The sequence below is a fragment of the Pezoporus occidentalis genome, unplaced genomic scaffold (genome assembly GCF_034315485.1).
Source record: "Pezoporus occidentalis ecotype Australia unplaced genomic scaffold, CSIRO_AGI_Poc_V1 ctg84, whole genome shotgun sequence".
NCBI classification, from domain to species: Eukaryota; Metazoa; Chordata; class Aves; order Psittaciformes; family Psittacidae; genus Pezoporus; species Pezoporus occidentalis.
Genome location: NW_026916203.1, coordinates 1,439,066 through 1,458,698, shown reverse-complemented (window position 1 = coordinate 1,458,698; position 19,633 = coordinate 1,439,066). Strand labels below are relative to the sequence as shown.

Sequence of the window (19,633 nt, the reverse complement as noted above, 5' to 3'; positions counted from 1 at the left end):
TGTCATTTATCTTCCTTAACATGTCTTGCTGCGAGTAACATGAATGCTGTATTGATCAGTGGAACTATCTTATACTGAAAGGGTGAGAGGTACTTTTCTATTTGCAGAATGACAGCATCAGAAAAGACAATCAGCATTTTCAGAGTAAGATTTAACACTCACTTCAGCACAGGTTGTGACATGTCTCTTTGGAAGACAGAAAGAAGGCTAAAAATGCCTTACACTTAGGACAGTATTACAGAAAATATCCCTCATGCTACTGTGGCATGATCACATTTCATAACATTTGTGAGGCCCAGAGGACATTCTAGCTCCAAGGCTGATAGTAAGATATTCAGTTTGCCTGCTGACTTCAAGCAATTGAAGATATGCCAATATTTTGCTATGTGGCCGAGGTAAGATTTAAAGGATGCTTTGACAGGACATGAAATTGTATAAAGTAAAAATGTGAAAAGGTATAATTGCTTTGGAAAATGTTGACATCTGTGTGTATCTCAGGGCAGAGCAAATACACTCCTCTTTTCTTGAACTAGAATTGTCAAGAAAATGCTACTTAAAAGGTGAAAGTATTAATATACAAGATTCTCAGTGTATGCAGTATATGTTAAAAGATCATAAGCAAAACATGGGCTGTCACAGCAATTGCTCTGACTAGGCCAATACAAGGACTGGAAGTAATGACTGTAATCACAAAAAAAACAATGTCAAGAAGTAAAAGCCAGACCAAAGGCAAGACAGGAGCATGCCCAGCATACAGTTTAGCAGCCAGTAATCCTACAGATTAATATCACAAGGCAGGTCCTGAGACATCTTGTGGGGCAGACATGAAAAAAGCTGAAGGCAGATCTGTGCAGTAGTCATGACTTGTCAGTTAGGAGCCCCAACAGGGCCCCAGAAAAGGGGCTGCTACATTTATGGTCCCGATGCAAAGATGCATACCGAGTAACACACTAGCAGTGGAACTAGCATGGATATCTATCACTCCTTTAGGCTAAATGGCCACCCTTAATTTCTTACAAAATTTGGTCAGGTTATCAAGATGTGAGAGAATGGCTTCTGCCAGAATGCTATCTGCCATTTAACAATGCACAAAGAGCACAGTTGCTGCTGACAGTATGTTTATTCATAGCAGTTCTTATTATTTTCTGCCAGAGTGAGATTATAGGTATACTTCTAGGAAGACTGAAAACCTGATGAAGAGTTTTACATTACCTGGATAGAAGAGATTTCTTTTTTCTGTATTGTCAAGCCTGCTGATATTTTGATCAATAGTGCACTCTTCACACTTAAGTCTTTCACGCTGAAAGACGCAAGATCTCTTTCAGTACTAAAGATCAGTCTTTCGTACTCAGTTTTATAGTATAACATAACTACTTAGCAAACATCTCTGCAAAATATGTCTCATTTTTGACTGCTATCAAGAATCATGTTATAATGATAGTAAATAATCAAGTTCAAACAAGGAATTGCATACAGCTATCATTTTGAGAAGAAGGTGGAGAAAGGATTTTGGAGAAAATAATGGGTCTAGACTCATGAAGCAGCCACTTCTGCATCACATATACTCAAATTCCTTTTTTACTGTATCCACAGACATTTCGAAACATTTAACTCCTGCTCTCAACAACATCTGCATTTACAGCTTTAACATTCTCTTCCACAAGCACCATTTTAAGGATGTCTTACAGTTCAGATTGGATCACTGGCCATCATCACTAATAGAAGGTACCATGGTTCCAATTTAATGTGTCAGTGGTGAATATTTAAAAAAGCATCTTAATAGGAATATTCAAGTTTATATTATAGCTCCTTAATCTTGGTAAATCCGGTGCACTTCATTCCTCTTTAGTTGGCTGTACTTCTGGACTTCGCTGCCTCCCATTTCAACAAAAAATCCACACTCTTTCTGATACAGTATGTCTACAACAATGTTTTAAGATAATAGAAGATTTTTTTCTAAGCACATAACAGCATAAAAGTGAAGTGGAACATGCACCATTACCAGAAAGCTGTCCTGGGATTTCACAGTCAGGCTTTCAATCACATTTTTGTCCTGTGAAGCATAATTAAAGCATTGGACTAGTGAAGTTTCTTTTGCAGTAATAGCTGTGATGTTGGCTTGCTGGAGGAGAACTGTTTAAACTGCAATATCATTTTGTCTGCTTAGGCACTGCACAAATGCAAATACACTAACAGAGCTCTTACTTTGAGAAACAGGTTTATATTCACTGGTAAATGCGTAAGAATTATTTAGAGAACTGTATGCAAAGAGAGATTGTGCTGAAAGAAGTCGAGTATAATTGATAGATCTCTGTAGTAATGACCAGGCTGACGATAACACTGGGAAATATAATTTAGATTCCATAATCCTTGTGTTAAGACTTCAAGCAAGTGTGCCAACTATGATGAGTAAATTGTTTTGTTTTGTTTTGATCATAGGCAAGCTGTAAGATTACACATTTAAAATAATTCACTTCAGAAATGTAATATAACTGTGACATTTTGTCTTACTGAACAAAGATGGGTCCAGACTAACTGTGATGCAGAAAAAGAACCTATACAGTGACAATAAATTATTTAAAATAACTACTGATAATCTTTTTATCTATTCAGATTTTCTTTTCAACTTGTTGATATTCCTTAAAATATCTCCCTTATACTACACTTGCCATTATCAATATTAAAAAAAATGGAATTGTAAAGATATTCTAAACTATTTGAATGCATAGCTTTCTAATTGCCACAGTTATTGTGGTATACATTATTTTGTGTCTTTGCTAAGATTTACAGATACATATTTAAATATTTCTAGATGCATATGAAGCTCTTTTTGTAACTGACAAGTAAGTTTATTTTACAACACTAAAAATACGTCTATTCCCAAACTATTGTTAGATGAAAAATAATGTTTCAGTTAGAAAATAGTACAAGAGTGACATGCCCTCTGCTTTGTCTAATCACATACAAACCTTCTGTTCAAAAAAAAAAAAAAAAAAGAAAAGAACATGATGGAACATACTAACTTCTACTTATTTTAAGTTCTACTTATTTACAAGGAAAGCACAGTCTTTTTTTTCAGAACTTGGGAATAATCAATTGAAAACTGCTTTGGTCATAGCTCTATTCCATCTGTGGTCAAATATGGCTCAAAGGTTTTATCTTTCAATTTTTTTTTTCTTCCTTTGAAGAAAGACTAGTATTTGGTAGTTGTTGATTCATTTGGATACTGAAAGAAACCTAAGTAAGCCTAAGAGCATGAGACTCTATAGACTTGTAGATGCTACTTAAGTTTGTGTTTTGAACAGTTATTGTTGTCCAGCTATTTTTTTCAATAGAAAAAGTTTAACAGCTTATTTAAGTCAACAAATTAAAGGTGACTGCTCCATGCACCCAACTGTATTAAGACTTTATCTCATCCCTGACCAGAGGCAGCAGTAATACAGCTTCAGAATTTTAGTCTTTTATTGACAGTTAACTCTGAAAACAGTGACAAAATATACGTTTCCCTAAGATTTGTCAGATTTGTCTCTTTTTATTGCAAATTGGATAGTTTCAGAACAAATATTGTACATATCTTTTCAGACACCTGGCATAGGGTCAAGGTTAGGAACTGGCCTTTAAACTGCTAGGTAAAAGGACAAGCAATCTGTTGCTATTTCTTCTACCAGATTTTTGTGGTTTTCAAATGTGTCTTAATTAATTCATTCATTCCATTCCAGAACTTAAGCTATTTTAAGATAGCAAGATTCACTGGACTAGTTTCACTTAGTTTCACTAAGTTCTGTGCATTTTGGAGAGTGTCGTGGTTTAAACCCAGCCAGACCGCTTATTCACTCACTCCCCCTCTTTCTTCCCTCTTTCTTTCCTTCCCCCTACTCCTGGAGGGACAGAGAGGAGAATCAAAAAGAATGCAACCCCCACGGGTTGAGATAAGAACAGTTTAGTAACTAAGGTATAACACAAATCACTACTGCTACCACCAATAATAATAATGATAAAGGGAATAACAAGGGAAGAGAATACAACACCTCAGCACCAGCCAACCGATAACTCGCCCCCCCCAGCCCAGCCAAGCACCGGCTGATACCTCATCCAGCCCCGCAGTCTCTAACCTTTCCAGGTAACTCCCAGTTACATCCTGGGCATGACGTGCTGTGGTATGGAATACCTCTTTGGCTAGTTTGGGTCAGGTGTCCTGTCTCTGCTTCCTCCCGGCTTCACCTCCTCCCTGGCAGAGCATGAGGCTCACAAAGTCCTTGGCCAAACCAAAACATCATTGTTATCAGCTCTGTTTTCAGCCCGAAAGTCAAAACACAGCACTGCACCAGCTACCAAGAAGGAGAAAAATGACTGCTACTGCTGAACCCAGGACAGGTGGTTTCTAAACTGCATAAATGCAAAAATCCTCTGTGATCAGAACAATTCTGTTGTCCAGCATAATAGTCAGCTTCCTTCAACTTATTCTGGATGCCTTCTAATATATCGTGTTTCTTTCAAAGAAATAAGAGAACTCCAGAAATATAATCTTATGTTCTTCCATGATGACAGTTTGAATTCAAATTTCACATTGTTTTCTTTCTTGGCCTTGGAAATCTTGGCTTAAGCTGCCCAGAGAGTACCCTAGCTCCGCAGAGGGCAGGATACATCAGAAGAACAGAATTATCAATAGCTTTTCATTAGTCACAGTAACCAAACAAATCCAGGACCCAGTAACGAATTTTAGTCTTGTGTATTTGACTGTTACACAGAATTCAGACACACACAAAATTCAGATCATTGCACCCCTGGGTTAAACTTGTAAGTAAATTTATCTTTATTGCCAGTTAAACTGCTTTACAATTAAAGGTGTGGTTTAACATTAAGCTTAAACTAATATAAACCTATGTTGTTTTGCTTACGCCATCAAAAGTATTTCTGCAATCAAAGGAAAAGTTGAATTCAGGAACCCAGCTGTCTCAAAACAGATTATTTTTTGTTTCCTTAGGTATCACCTTCATTGCTTTGCCTGGCTGCACTGACCATGCATCATCATGATCTCTAATGCTGCAGCACAAGGTAGGTGATGTGAATTCAGGAATGCACCAAACATCACAACTGACTGTTAGCATTAGTGACTACTTAAGTAAACTTAAACTGTACCATTAAAGGCCTGACTTCCCACTCTGTGTCAGCTGTGATTCACTAAACTTAATTATAACTCTTTTGAAATTATGTAAAGGTTGAAATGCTAGCCCTTAAATATCAGTTAAAATACAGGTTAGCATTAGCACAGTAGAAATAAAATACATGGAAAGAAAGCAGGATGTCTTAAAAAACAGGGAAAGAGAATTGTTCAGTCAAGAAACATATTATCTAGACAAAGATTTGCTGCCTCAGCTTAACAGTGAAATCAATTCTGGAATAAAGCTATACTTTTCCTTGTAAGAAACTTTTTTGAAGCAGTATCCCTAACACCTCTTTTATAGTGACAATGAAAAAGAGGTTCTTCTTGTTAGGTGATAAGAACTTAAAAAACACTAATTCATTAGTATTCCAGATTCACCACTTTTCTTCCTCCTAAATTTAAAACAGGTTGAGAAAATGTTACAACTCCCCCCCCCCCGGGAAGATTGCTTCTATGTTATTAAGTAAATGATAGGGGTAGAAGTGTCCAGCTGGAGACCAGTAACGAAAGGTGTTCCTCAGGGATCGGTGTTGGGACCGGTCTGCCTCAACATCTTTGTCACTGACATGGACAGTGGGATTGAGTGCACCCTCTGCAAGTCTGCCAATGACACCAAGTTGTGTGGTTCAATTGATACTCTGGAGGGAAGGAATGCCATCCAGAGGCACCTCAACACGCTTATGAGGTGGGCTGATGACAACCTTATGAAGTTTAACCATGACAAGTGGAAGGTCCTACACCTGGGTCAAAGCAATCCCCAGCACAGCTGCAGGTTGGGCAGAGAAGAGATTCAGAGCAGCCCTGTGGAGAAGGGCTTGGAGGTGTTGGTCAGTGAGAAAATGAACATGAGCCGGCTTCAGTGTGCGCTTACAGCCCAGAAAGCCAACCGTATCCTGGGCTTCATCAAAAGGAACATGACCAGCAGGTTGAAGGAGGTGATCCTGCCCCTCAACTTTGCTCTCATGAGACCTCACTTGGAGTATTGTGTGCAGTTCTGGTGTCCTCAACATAAAAAGGACATGGAACTGTTGGAACAAGTCCAGAGGAGGGCCACGAGGATGATCAGGGGACTGGAGCACCTCTCGTATGAAGACAGGCTGAGAAAGCTGGGGCTGTTCAGCCTGGAGAAAAGAAGGCTTCGTGGAGACCTCATAGCAGCCTTCCAGTATATCCAGTATATGGAGACCATAGCAGCCTTCCAGTATCTAGCCAGTATGGGGATTGACTCTTCATTAGGGACTGTAGTGATAGGACAAAGCGTAACATGTTAAAACTTAAACAGGGGAAGTTTAGATTGGATATAAGAAGGAAATTCTTTCCTGTTAGGGTGGTGAGGCACTGGAATGGGTTGCGCAGGGAGGTTGTGAATGCTCCATCCCTGGAAGTGTTCAAGACCAGGTTGAACGAAGGCTTTGGGTGATATGGTTTAGTGTGAGGTGTCCCTGCCCATGGCAGGGGGATTGGAACTAGATGATCTTAAGGTACTTTCCAACCCTAACTCTTCTATGATTCTATGATAAGCATAACAGGCAAATTAATCTAGCCTTTATAAATGCAAGAATAAAATGACACTGTGAATTTCTGTATGCAGATCAGACACCTGTATTACTTGTCATCACCACAGAGAGTGCCAATTGAGTCTTGTATCTTGCTGACATTGGCAATGTGGTTATGGAGCAGACATAGTCATGTTGACAAGCATATGACTGCTTGTGATGCAGTCAGCATGCTGTGAAGAAAAAGCTATAGAAGTCACTCCTCCCCTTGTTGCCTCCAACAGAGAGGAGACTGGGAAATATCTTCCCTATCATTCACACATTTTTCCTCACAGCAGAAAGAAAGAGATGAAAGAGCTAAGGAGCTAATTAATAATTAACTGTAGGAATGCACCATCATTAACAGAAAAGCCAAGATACAATGTCAGGATGTTATCACAAACTACTTAGTGATTCCTGTTTAATGTCATTTGACAGATGTCTTAGGACCAGTGGCATTGAGTCTGAGGACCGGTTGCAATATTTGATAGCACACATTTCTATCACCACTAGTTTCCAGTCTTCTGTGCTGTGGTTGTGGAGGGCACTGCATTTATTATTTAATCCTTATATGTCAAAAAACAATATTTTATCAAAAATCTCAGCACTGTTCCTTATTTAATGAGGAAAAAAAAATTCTTTAATAAGAAGACTCCTGTGTCCTCTCTTCTGTAAGTTTTAAAGGTATATCAATCAAATATTACAGAAAAACAGTGGTAACAAAGATGTTAAGAGTCTTACAGAATTAGTAAGAATGGGCAATCATCTAGAAGACAGACATCTGATTAATTCCTAAATGGAGAAGTTTCACAATTAGCTTAACTCCTATTTAAACCTAAATAAGGTTTCCTGAGGGAAGATAAGCCAATAAATGCCACCATTGAGGAAAATGGTGCTTGTCCTGTATTAAATTACAACAAAGTAAAGAAAAGGGAGCAAAATGATAGGAAACTAAGTCTTATTTGTTTTGCTGCCAATAGAAGAGCTTCTCCTTTTCTTCCTGCCTTTCTAATATGCTGTAACTGTAAGACAGCATGTCACAAAATTTTCTTTCATGCGTCTCCCACAGGAACTGTGGGGCCATCCTCACCAGAACTGTATAAATAGTGCTAACATATTTCTTTGTTTTGCTTTCTAAATTGTGCCATGAAGTAGCGTAACCAAGTAGGCAACCTCTCTACAATTTCGGTCATGTTCTGCAAGGTTCATACAAGCTTGTTGCAACATGTTACAGCATGTAAAAATCTTCCCTTTTTTCCCTGGGTTTTTTGGTTGATTAGTTTTTTTTTGTTTGTTTGTTTGTTTTGTTTTGTTTTGTTTTGTTTTTTCAGTTAACACTTCAAAATCCTTTAGAGTTCTTGCACAGGGGTATTGCTGCCCAGGAGGCCTTAGTAAGGCATCGATCGCCTTGCTGACAGTGTTGGATATGGGGCACATCAGTAAAAGCACAAAAATGGACTGGTGGAAGTTCAAAGGTACTTGACATGTAATGGACATTCTTTCTGTTTTCCAGTATATAACAAAATTCTCATCTTGTTCATTTTTTCCCCTACAGTATTTTTGATTAGGCGTCCACTCCTTCATACCGCACACACATTCACTGCAAAAGTTTCTGTTGAAGTCTCAACCAGCTGAGCAGCTGCCACTACCTCCTTCAACACCAAACAGCCCAGGCTGTTTGGCTTTTCCCAGCCAAGGAACACACTCCTCTTCCACGGGGCATGCCTGGGACAGCTGGGGCATACTGTCTATCACTTTGGGAAGTGTAATATTGTTAGCTTTGTGCAGTCAGAATTAACCTTTAGCACATGTGTGAGATACATGCGTGGGCAGCATAAAAGGTAGCTATTTTAGGGTTTCTTAGGGAAATTTAGAAAAGCCAAAAGGGTTAGTTTTGATTAAAGAAATGTAACTGGTGAATCTGTACTCCTGTGATGATTGTTACTCTTTATTCATTTTTGTCTTCTGCTTTTAATAACTTACGGGCTCTTTAGAGTTGGGCTGCCTACACTTTTTTTTTTTTTTTTTTTGGTTGCTTTTTACAGAGGCTCACACATTAAGGACAATTTTTTACAAACTTCTTGCCAATAGTCAATTGCATCAGTCAACAGAAAAAAAGTATTTTTCAAAAGGCGAAGTTGATTTGTAATATTCTTTTCATGTTTTACTTTTCATCTGAATTGAAAAGGGATCAAAGGAAAAAATAAGAACCAGAATACCATCTGAAAATACAGCACACTTTGTGCCTGCAATTTCAAAGCTTTATATTTAAAAGGCAGTAAGCAACAATAGACTTATGGAAATTTTGTTCCACATTGTCAACATTTTTCCAAGAAAAGGAAAATTGCAAATATATGCTGTGATTTAATTAGTTTTCATACCAAACATTAGAAATGTCCAACATTGTTAGGGATGTTTGCATTTGAAGTTACAGTGAGTTACCTGTTCAAATAAAGATTTAGAACTTCTGTAGAAATGAATAGTTATTTTCTGTCAAGCTGGGACATGAAATAACACATTCCCATATAGTCGCATACACTCTGAGGCATTGCTCCAAAGCACAGCAAAATATTCACTACCAAATGTCCTTCTGACTATTGTGGCTGCTTAGGCCATTACTGCATAATGTGAGAGCATTGTAGATGTGCTCAGCTTCTTCCTTATAGCACATGGTTTAAAACTTGTGGATTCAAATCACGTAATTCATAAGAGCATTAGTGATGTTCCATAATCATAAGTTTTTTGCCCCTGTTAAAAGTTCAGAAAGAATGAAACATGTCTCTAATACATTTAATCTTTGTATGAATATAGATGACTGATATTTGACCCATTTTTTGTACTGTAGAGGCTAAGTCATATAGTCAAGGTAATATTTTATAGAAATGTATCACAGCAAAACATAAGCTAAGCTTGGTTTACATTTATTTCTGTTACTAAACTTATAAAACAGACTTTCTGAAGTAGTACTAATTTTACACTTGTAACAGGCCTTTTTAACAAGTATAACATTTGCCGCTCTGATGAACATTTTAATTACTGTTTACTTTTTAATATTTATTAGAAACTAGTTCATTAAAAATCTAAACTGATATTACTCTGTGACTTCTTACAACATATCTGAGACATTGCTTTTTACTTTGATATTACTAATGCAGAACCTTATCTCCACCCATTAGTTTATTCCCCTTAAACTATGTTTGCATTTAAAGATTTGCATTTCCCAGAATGGTTTCCCAGTTGTGAATAACTCTAACAATAACTAGGATAATACCGTATTTTTTTATTAAATACTGCCTTGCTATTATGCTTCCTAGAGATGGCGTTATTACATTTAGGATGCTTGGAGGTGCAGAAAACTGGCTATACCTTGTTTGGAGATGAGATGTAACTCTAGTATTACATGATAACTCTGATCACTGTTTTTATTGAGGATGGAATGACACCAAATGTTTCATTCTACAATGTTCATATTTCCTTTCCTTAGTTCAGCCTATGATTTACTTTTAGCCTATGCTTTTAGCCAGTGTTGCATTGCTTACGATAAAGGCTTTTCTCTCTGTGCTGTACCTTTGCTTTGTGTTGAACACTGAAAGAGTCAACTTTTATTTTGAGAATAAAACATTCACTGTTCATTTTTTCTTGTGTTTTTGTTCTTTTATTAGAAAATGTCCATATAATTACAGACATGAATGAGTACAAGTAAAAACCCGATATCTGATAGCATTCAGCAAAGAAAGCATTCTTTTGCTTTGTAAAAATACATTGATGCATTGTGTAATGGCTAGATACATCATGAACAAACAAGCTTGTCCAACACCAATTTTTTTTTTTTTTGTTATTCAAAACTTTGATTTGAGTGCTTCTTGTTATAGAAATGATTGTTCTGTAATAATTTCAGTAAACTTTCATGTGCTTTTACACCCATTCAGCCAGTTAAGAACATGTGGCTTGTCACAGCTTACTTTCAGACTACTGAAGATATCTTTTTTTGTCATGCCATTCGCATTAAATTAACATTTGTTGTGCCTCTCAAAATCCAGCTGTTCTGACCCAGCCAATCTATGATTAAGGCAAGACTGTTCAGTTCAAGGTTCTCCAACAGAAAAGGGCTTTGTTACAGATGGTGGGAAAACAGGCCATCCATTATGAAAAATTACGTCAGCGTTCAAGGCAAACATCCTTTACACAGCTTAAGACATATGGCTCATGAAAAAGATTGTAAGGGGGTGTCAGCACTTGGTGAAAGGGATCCTGTAGTTCTAACTTGTCCTATAAGAATGTACATCAAAATGTACTACTCATAATTACTATACCTTGCAAGTTCTCCCCATTCTAGTATCATGTATATATGCATGTGCTATTATCTCAGTCATTTTTGTATAATTAAAAAAACACTCACAAAAAGCTTAGTATACAAAGGAACCTCAGAAGAAATAAAAATTTCTGAATAACCACAACTGTTTTTCAATACTCAGTGGAACACACTGAGTTCCATTTCCATTAAGAAATATCTCAGGCAAATGAAAAATATTCTACCCCTCTCTAACATACTCACAAATACAACTACCTATCAAATACCGTATGTTATGGACCTAAGAAACTGTCTCCTTTTCTCATATTGCAACTGTTGCTACAAAGGATGGGACATTAATGTGTAAGCATTTAACTCAAGAATAAAATGAGAAAAACCTGTTTCTTGAAGATGAACTGCAAAGTTTGCCAAATTCTTATATCACTACAAAATTTCTGAGGCTAGTTACAGTTTTCAGATAAGCAACTATCGATGACTTGTCCAATCCAATAGTAATGGTTTTATATCATGACAATAAATTTACAATACCCTGACCAAAATAATTTGTCCCTAAGCACTAAATGCATATTTATGTACATAGAAGTTACATAAATTTTAAAACAGACATAGTATTTCTCAATCTCATTATTTAACATTCATTGACCTGGTGTGGAAACAAACCCTTGCCAGTAAATATTTTTAGATTTTTTTTTTACAATATTATTAATAACAATAATTGTATATTTATGCACTCTTACGAGTAGCATGCAGTTGGAAAATGGTAAACATTAGACCCATACAATATTTCTGTATTTTCTTCCTTGTTTGGATGGTAGATTCCTTCACTTACGGAGTTTACTTGACTGTACAGTTCCTTAACAGCTAGAGATAAGGTTTCTGTAGCCTGTAATAGAAAATGTAATTTAGATAACAGCAGCCTGGTCACTAAGGAAGTAACTATGGAAAACCTAGTTTCCTCTGTTTGCTATTAGAGGCTAGATCCAGAAAAATAATTTGTCATGTAAGGAAGGGATTAGACAAACTTTAGGTGCCCAAATCCAAAACTGAGATCTAAAAGAAAATCTACTCAGCTTAAGACATGTCTGTATTTAAGATGAAACTTCTTCATATGACTACAGATCTGGTACTGCACTTCTGCATAAGTTTGTCTCAGCCACAGTACTCAGGTTCCCATCTAACCCTAAATGGGTAACAAAAACATAGTCACAATACTGAAGGTAAAACAAGAAGATTGCATTCATCACAAAAGGAAATTCTTGACACATAACAATAAAAAAAGTTGGCAACTTTGCCATGTCCACCTTCTATAGTGTATCCTAGAAGACAGAGTACTACATGTATCTAATGCAACAGAACTAAGCCTGTATCTAAACAGGTATTGTCTAATCTTAAGTGTCACCTAAAAAAAATTTGTGACCACAATAATAGGAAGAGTCACACAATCAGAACCTGTGAAAACGACATGTCACAATGTTGCCTACAAAACCCAAATTGGTCCATATATATATATCATGACACAGTTTTATAGAAACCTGTATTTGCCCCCTCAAACAAATACACATCATGATGCAGCTTTAAAGTGCAAGACCAAATACCACTCTGAGTTTGGGCCCTGGTTTCTTCACTGCTTTACTATGATTCTGAAACTACTATGATCCAAAATACAGTTTTATTGTAATCCTAAGTTGTGACCTCTCATGCTACTCCACATACACCACTGAAACAGTGAACCAACAGAAGAACAGTTAATTTCCTTACAGTTCAATGATGTTCTAAGAAATTAGTTTATTAATTACAAACATTACAGTTTTTTTGTGTAAAGGATCCTTGTGAGGGAAGGTCTAAGCTCATTGCTTTCATTGGCCTCAGTTGCAAATACCAGTTCTGCATATTTCTGCAAGTTAAATCACATGTGTCTTGAGAAGGAGCCCAGAAAGCAAAAAATTCATTTCGGCTTTCTGCAGGTATTTCAGTGAATGACTTAGTATCACCCAGAAACCCTCTAACAGCAAGGAGAACAGGGTCTGATGGTCTGTGGCAACATTTGTTCTCCTAGCCACCTGACCACTACTGTCTCTCTGTGGTACTTGCCTCATCCATCAGTTTTTGACTTTTTTTAAGAAGCAAGACAGAAGGTCTGCAGAGGACTGGTTTGTTCATAGTCCTGTTTTTTTCCCTCCAGGCACCCTACTACTCTGTTCAATGAATCAACCAAATATTCCATGAAAAAAAAAGAAAGAACAAAGGCTTTAAGAATCAACCTTAATAATACGTATCCCAAATCCTGAAGCCTTTTTTTGTAATCTAAGTGTTAGTTTACTGTAGATTTAAATATAATTTCCCCCTTAAGAAAAAAGAAATTTGGAAATTACATCTTATGTAGATTATGGCAAATCTGGATTTTTTGATTCACATTAACAGAACAAATTAACTACATTAACAGAACAAATGGTGTAAGAAGCATTGCATTTTCTGTGGGAATCAGCCACTAGAAGGGGAATAGAGTAAATATGAAATGGTGAGATCCTTGAGTGTGCAGCTTTTTGCTGAACAGCACTGTAATGCCAAGTTTTAAAACTCCTGATTAAAAACCCTAGATTCTGTACAGGGCCATCTGCATCTTTCCTGTATTTTGCCTTGCACCAAGTGTTGGCATTCTTTACCCTAACCTACTTCATGTTTTATTCCTAGCTTTTCCTGGTTGACAGTCCCTTTCTGCTCCTACACCAGCCCCCATTTTTTTGTTCTTCCCCAGATTACTTCCTGTATAGTCCCCACTGCTCAGATGATTTTTCAACTGCTCTTTCTCATTCCCCTGTGTTAAAAAAATGAATTAGAAGCAGTCAGTACGTACAGCAGCGCACCACGGATGAGAGGTGGTTTCTCAGCTGTCAGCAATGCCCTCCATAGTAGCTCCTAACGTCCATCCCCAGTAACTGCAGGAGTCCTGCACCACCTTTCCAAGACAGAATTAGACATGTGGAAGTTTTTGCCCAGTGGGAGAAATGGAGGGAGAAGTTACAAATAATCAAGACCTCAAGTAGGCTCTGTAAGATACTGGAACGAGCAGGTTCTGCAAGATACTGGGAAAAGGTCCAAAGATGGAAAATCTTTGCAATGATCTTGGCTCCTGCAACAGTCTACTGTGCTTCATGGGCCGAATTTTTCTGTGTTATTACAGTCTTACCAACTTTTTGGGGGATTTCATGTGAGGAGAAAAGAAAGTAGTGATGCTAACACATACATCCTGACTTCAAGTCGCAGGGGTGTGTCTCAATGACACGCTTTAAGAAAGAAGCACACCAACAGTGGTAAAAGATGCGTTCAGCGTGTTCACAGTAGTAGTCAATGCATCTGAAGTAAGGTATCATGGCACGACCGTTTTCAAACCTGGGCAGATTCAACCTCTGAAAACTAGAAGGGGCTAAATTGCTGTGGAGTGTGAGGCAGACCAAATGGCAGGACCTCTGCCAGCCTGCTACAGCCATGACTTACTCCTGCGGGCATGCTCGGTGCTTCTTGCAAAGCCTATGATTTGTTTGGACACAGAACAGCTAGACCCAAGCTGGGGCCTGACAGCAGCCAGCCACTGCATCTGATGCTGTTAGCGGAGACACAGGGCTGGCACGGAAAGGTGGGATAGGGCTGGTGCAACGGCTCTTTGCCACACGCCACGAGGAGGCTGGGCCTCACTCGGGGCCGGTGGTCTCTTCACACCTCCCGTCTCCTCTCTCCACTCCGCCGCAGGAAACGGCAAGGGCAGGGAAGGCCGGCGGAGGCCCACCTCAGCCCTCTCACCTCCCCCCCGAGCCGCCTCGTGTTTCCCGGCGCAGGCTGCCACACACCGCCCCCAGGCGGAGCGGCGGCAATCTCGGGGAGACCGCTATGCGGCACCTCTGGACAGCAGCCCGCTCCTCGCCGCAGGAAGATGCTGCTAGTCCCGGAGGCGACCACAGCGGCGACCGCGCTCCCCTTAGAACACTGCGGCGGCGCGGTCCCTTTGGGGAGGAAGCGGGGGAGGCGGGGCTGGGCGCCAATGACACGCGCTAGGCACCGCCCCTGAGCCCGGGCGCGGGGCACGGCGGTCCAGTCGGCTGCGGGCCCGGCAGTGGCGTGGGGAGGCTTGTTGGGCGCGCTAGCGGCCCGCGGTGCATTGGGGGCGGCGGCGGCGTGTGCGCGGGTGGGGCAGCCGCGGGAGGAGAACGGGGAGCAAGAAGGAAGCCGGGAGCCGAGGTGCTCGGTCGGCCCCACAGCGCTGCTGGCTCTTGCCGCCGCCACTTCCCTGCTGGGCGTCAGCCTACCCGCGAACCTGATCCGCCGCCGGAAACTCTGTGTTCGTCTCTCGGCGCGGCGGCGAGGTGTCGGCGGCGCGGTGGGGGCAACTTCTCGCACTTCTCCGGAGAAGACTCGGGGCCACTCCGTGCCGTGGGCCGCCGCAGCGGGAGAAGTTCCACCCCCTTCTCCCCCCCTTCCAACCCTCGAGCGCGGAGCGGCCACTGTGGCCCGGGAGCAGCTGGGTCGGGCGGGCGGCCGTGCCGATGAAGCTGAGCCGGCAGTTCACGGTGTTCGGCAGCGCAGTTTTCTGCGTGGTGATCTTCTCCCTCTACCTGATGCTGGACCGCGGCCACTTCGACCACCCGAAGAGCCCGCGGCGGGAGGGCACCTTCCCCAAGGTGGGCAGGGCGTGCTGATGGCGGAGGGGAGGGCGGCGGTGCCGCCGCGGGCGCCCACCCCCCTCTTCGGCGCGGTGCTGCGGGGGGGGGTGTGCCAGGGCTGCTGGGCCTGTGGGGCGGTGGGCGAGCGGTGCCGCCTCTGGGCGGCGCTGCCGCCTGAATGGCCCGGCTTGACCCGGGCGCGGGGCCTCGAGCGAGGGGCTGGCGGGGATTCCGGCGCAGGAGCGGAGCGGGAGAGCGGGGCTTGACGGTGCCGAGGTCGGGTGGGAACTGACGGGGAGTTCGAGGGCAGACCTCAACGGTGGCATCAACAGGTAGACTTGGAGGAACGCTGACTTTATGTTGCGGCGTTCCCTTTTGTTAAGCCTTGCTTTGGGACCGTAACTGGTTGATACCTGACGTCACCCTATGGTTAAACGAAGGAGTTCTTTAGTTTTTCCCTTTCCGTCATCTGTGTGTGGGAGAGAAATTTAAATGCTGTGTATCATGGTAGTGTGCTAATAAGGAATGTTCAACCACGGTGAAAATAAAGTAGTTCCGAGCGCACATGGTATGCTGCGCAGAAGAGCAGAATTCTGCTGTGTATAAATAGCTTTGTTTTCTTATAGTAATAGACCACACACACAGAATTATAGGAAGTAAAATTATGGCTTATCTATGCTTGCACTGTGGTTATTTTTGGGGAAGCAAAACAAATGAAACTGTCTTTAGTACAGCAGTGAGACTTCAGGTAAATGAAAGAACGCAAAAGGCTGACATTAAAAGTCACAGTGATCTCTCTGATAGAATCACTATTTTTTGTCGTTTAAATCAAAAGTAATAGTTTATATCCTTTTGTTAACAGTAAAGATTAAAACCTTGCTTAAATGTAAAGAAAGAATGCAGATCTGTTTTGCCTTTATTCCTTCAAGTTACAGTTCAGAGGTTAGCCACTAGTTTTTGCAGGAACTAAGACAATGGGAAACAAGCGCAGAAGAAGAAAGCAAGACAAGGCTGCCGGCAGCAGCTGTGCCTGTTCAGTATGTCGCTCTAGCAGAAGGGTAGTGGCATGTGTTACGCGCGTAACAGCTAAGTGCTGCTTTGGTGATATGGGCAGTATCTTATTTGAGGAAATTACTTCCTGTGTCTTTATGCCACCAGTTGAGCTTAATCCAGGTGAAGTACAGAACAGGAAAGCGATACGTGGGTAAGCGTTCTTTTTTTTTTTTTTTTAGTGTGTGTGAATTTGTTTTTGGTTTTGCATTTTGTTTTGGGTTTGTTTTTTTTTTTAAATGTTCGATTTTGATTTGAAATACTTGTGTGAACAGGGAAGATTTATTAGACATGTTTTGTCTTCTACTCTCAGTGTCTGCAGTTGAAATTCTGTTTGTGTCCTCAATGTAACACTGCTCTGCTGTGTAACACGGTTTTATCCCTTGTGACCAAGGGTTTAGTACCTTAATCTGTTGTTGCACCTTTTCCTCCTATGTGATCTGATCAGCTAGAGATGGTAATTTCTCCTTCCATCCTCTTTCCTCCCCTCAGTGTTCTGGAACAGTCTGTCAGTGTTTTTACTCTTTTTGCCTTTTCCATATCTAAATTTCTTTGAGGTTGCTGACTGTCACTGGAGAATTTTCTGCTTATCGTTGTTTTGGTCCTTCCTTATTGGGTGAACAGTTACCGTTTCCTTCTTTACTGCTTTATTCTTTGAGTAAGTTACAGGTGAAAATGATGTGATTTTTTGTCATTTCCTTCGGCTGCCCATAGGTTAGAAATTTTTTCCACTTCGTTACAACTGGAAAACTCTGACGCCTAGCAAACGCTTTGAGAGCCCTGTTACATAACATCACTTTCGAGCAAATGCAGAAGATGAACTGTGGAATAGAAGCCACCAAAATTTTGAAAAGAAACAGCTTTAATCCTACCTCAGTGACATTGTGTCAGTGTAATGTTGCCACTACACTCGGTGAAGCTAGCTAGTTACAGATGTAGAAACTTCAAGGTGTTTTTGTTTGTGATAAACTACGGCAGCAGTAGATGATCTGTCTGTAAACTTAAGAAGGCATTCTGTTTCCTGATGACAAAAGTCAAAACATTTTTTGCTTAGAAAAAGAAATTGAGACTTTTTCACGTTTTTTTTTCATTGATTCACTTCATAGCTCTTTCTGTTCTGATAGTGTGCTAATTTTTCAGCTTTTTGGTTCCTCTGTGTTGTTCTGGTAACAGCGTATGTCACTTTTCATGTCTTGAAAGTTGCATATCGATTAGTGTCTTCTTCCTGACCTGTGCGGCTTCAGCTAAGCTCAGAGGAAAGAAGTGGGTACCACTGGAAACAGTCTTCTGTTTAATTTGCAAGCATTTATCGATCTAGGATTCTTGTTTATTTCTGCTAGCATTAGTGTTGGAATTTTTCAGCTGACAGTGCCTGCTGGTCTGCGTTCACCTAAAGTGCCATTGTACCTAATACCAGTAGTAAGATAAATGATCAGGACTGCTGCTTCACTTTCACTTCCACTTTTTCTTCTAGACAACAACTTCTCTTTGCATGGTCTTGGGATAGATTGCATCAGATTCAGTCTTGTGAACCTGTCTTCTTCCAGGCTTATCTGTCAGTATAGTCAGGAGCTGTCTTTCTGGAGCTTGCATTCTGGTTTGAGAGTTTGGGTGGTGGTGTTCAAGGTGCCAGCAGAAGTTTCTTGCAGAAATGATTTTTGGACAAGATCTCCTTCCCAAGACAGGTAAATATCCATGGGCAAAACCCTTAATGTACTTTAACCAAATACTTGTAAATAAATGCCTTTCATAGCTCTGCTAAACAGCACTTGTTAGCAGATGTCACCACAGGTGGGGCAGTGGGGACATTGTGTCTTTATAGGTGTTGAATTTGCCAAAGCTGGCAGCAGTAATCAGTTTTATGGTGAATGTTATCCACACCTGTCCATGGTAAGGTAGCATTGTAGCAACTGTAGCAGAGCTTGAGCTGAGGTGATTTATAGCTTTGCTGTCAACTGGTGGTGCATTTAAGTCATCATATTAGAAGATCTGTATGTTGCCATAGAACTGAAATCTCTGTTAATTTGGGGAAGATTAGGTACCCGTAAATTCAAGGAGATCAAGACTTACTGGCCTCTTCTCTGTAATTCCTGCCTGTATCTTTATGGATCCTGCTTGGTTGTCAGGTGTATATTATTCTTACCATGGCCATATCACATGCTCTGTCTTTCTCTCTGAGCCTGTTCCTAGCCGTAGGATGCTTCTGTCTCAAGACAATTCTCGGGTACAATGTATTCCAGTGTCCTGTTTCAGCCTAGGAACAATGTTACGACATTGCACAGGGACAAGCTTGAGGTGGAGGAATAACCTTGAGTCCATTTTTAAATTATTATTTTACTAGTGTCAGTTGTGTAAGAGTCTTCTAGTGGAATATAGTGGAAAATGGCTGAGTATATTGATTTTGTCAGTAATAACACTGAATTCTCGGAGAAATCTTGGGTGACTGCAGAGCAGAGGGAGGTTCAAGAGTGGTGATGAGTCCTATGCAATCTCTTGTGCAGCAGGTGTTGGGTGCAAGTGGTTTGTGGGCTAAATTGATAACTAGTAATTGAGAGCTACTTTCATATCAAGTCTAAAATAGAATCAAGTCCATATGCAGCTCGCCTTGAAGAACCTGTATTACTGCATACAGATGAATACAAATAATAATAAGCCCATATCAATCTATGCTGTATTTTGGACCCAGATTGGGGGGGGGGGAATAATTAGCCTAACACAGCTTTTCTCAACTAATTTTGCATTGACCTATAATAGATCCATAAAACCTGTTCAATGACAGAAACTTGTGGAATATTTCTCTCAGTTCTAAATTGTGCTAGATTCACATGTAAGTATGCATGGTAAACATTAAAAATCCAATTAAAAAAATATGTGGAGGATTAATTTGTAATAGCATCTTGCTTCAGAACTATATGGC

At 40.4% G+C, this 19,633-nt stretch overlaps 1 protein-coding gene across 2 annotated transcripts in view; it reads left to right on the top strand.

The window, feature by feature from the left end:
* Window positions 1-15,191: 15,191 nt before the first annotated feature.
* The window catches only part of MAN2A1 (mannosidase alpha class 2A member 1), a 113,783-nt gene continuing 109,341 nt past the window's right edge, over window positions 15,192-19,633 (top strand). For both annotated transcript variants that reach the window (XM_062604230.1, XM_062604229.1), the window contains exon 1: window positions 15,192-15,684. In XM_062604230.1, the coding sequence (XP_062460214.1) occupies window positions 15,550-15,684 (135 nt within the window). In that variant the 5' untranslated portion in view covers window positions 15,192-15,549. The remainder of the gene's footprint in view (window positions 15,685-19,633) is intronic.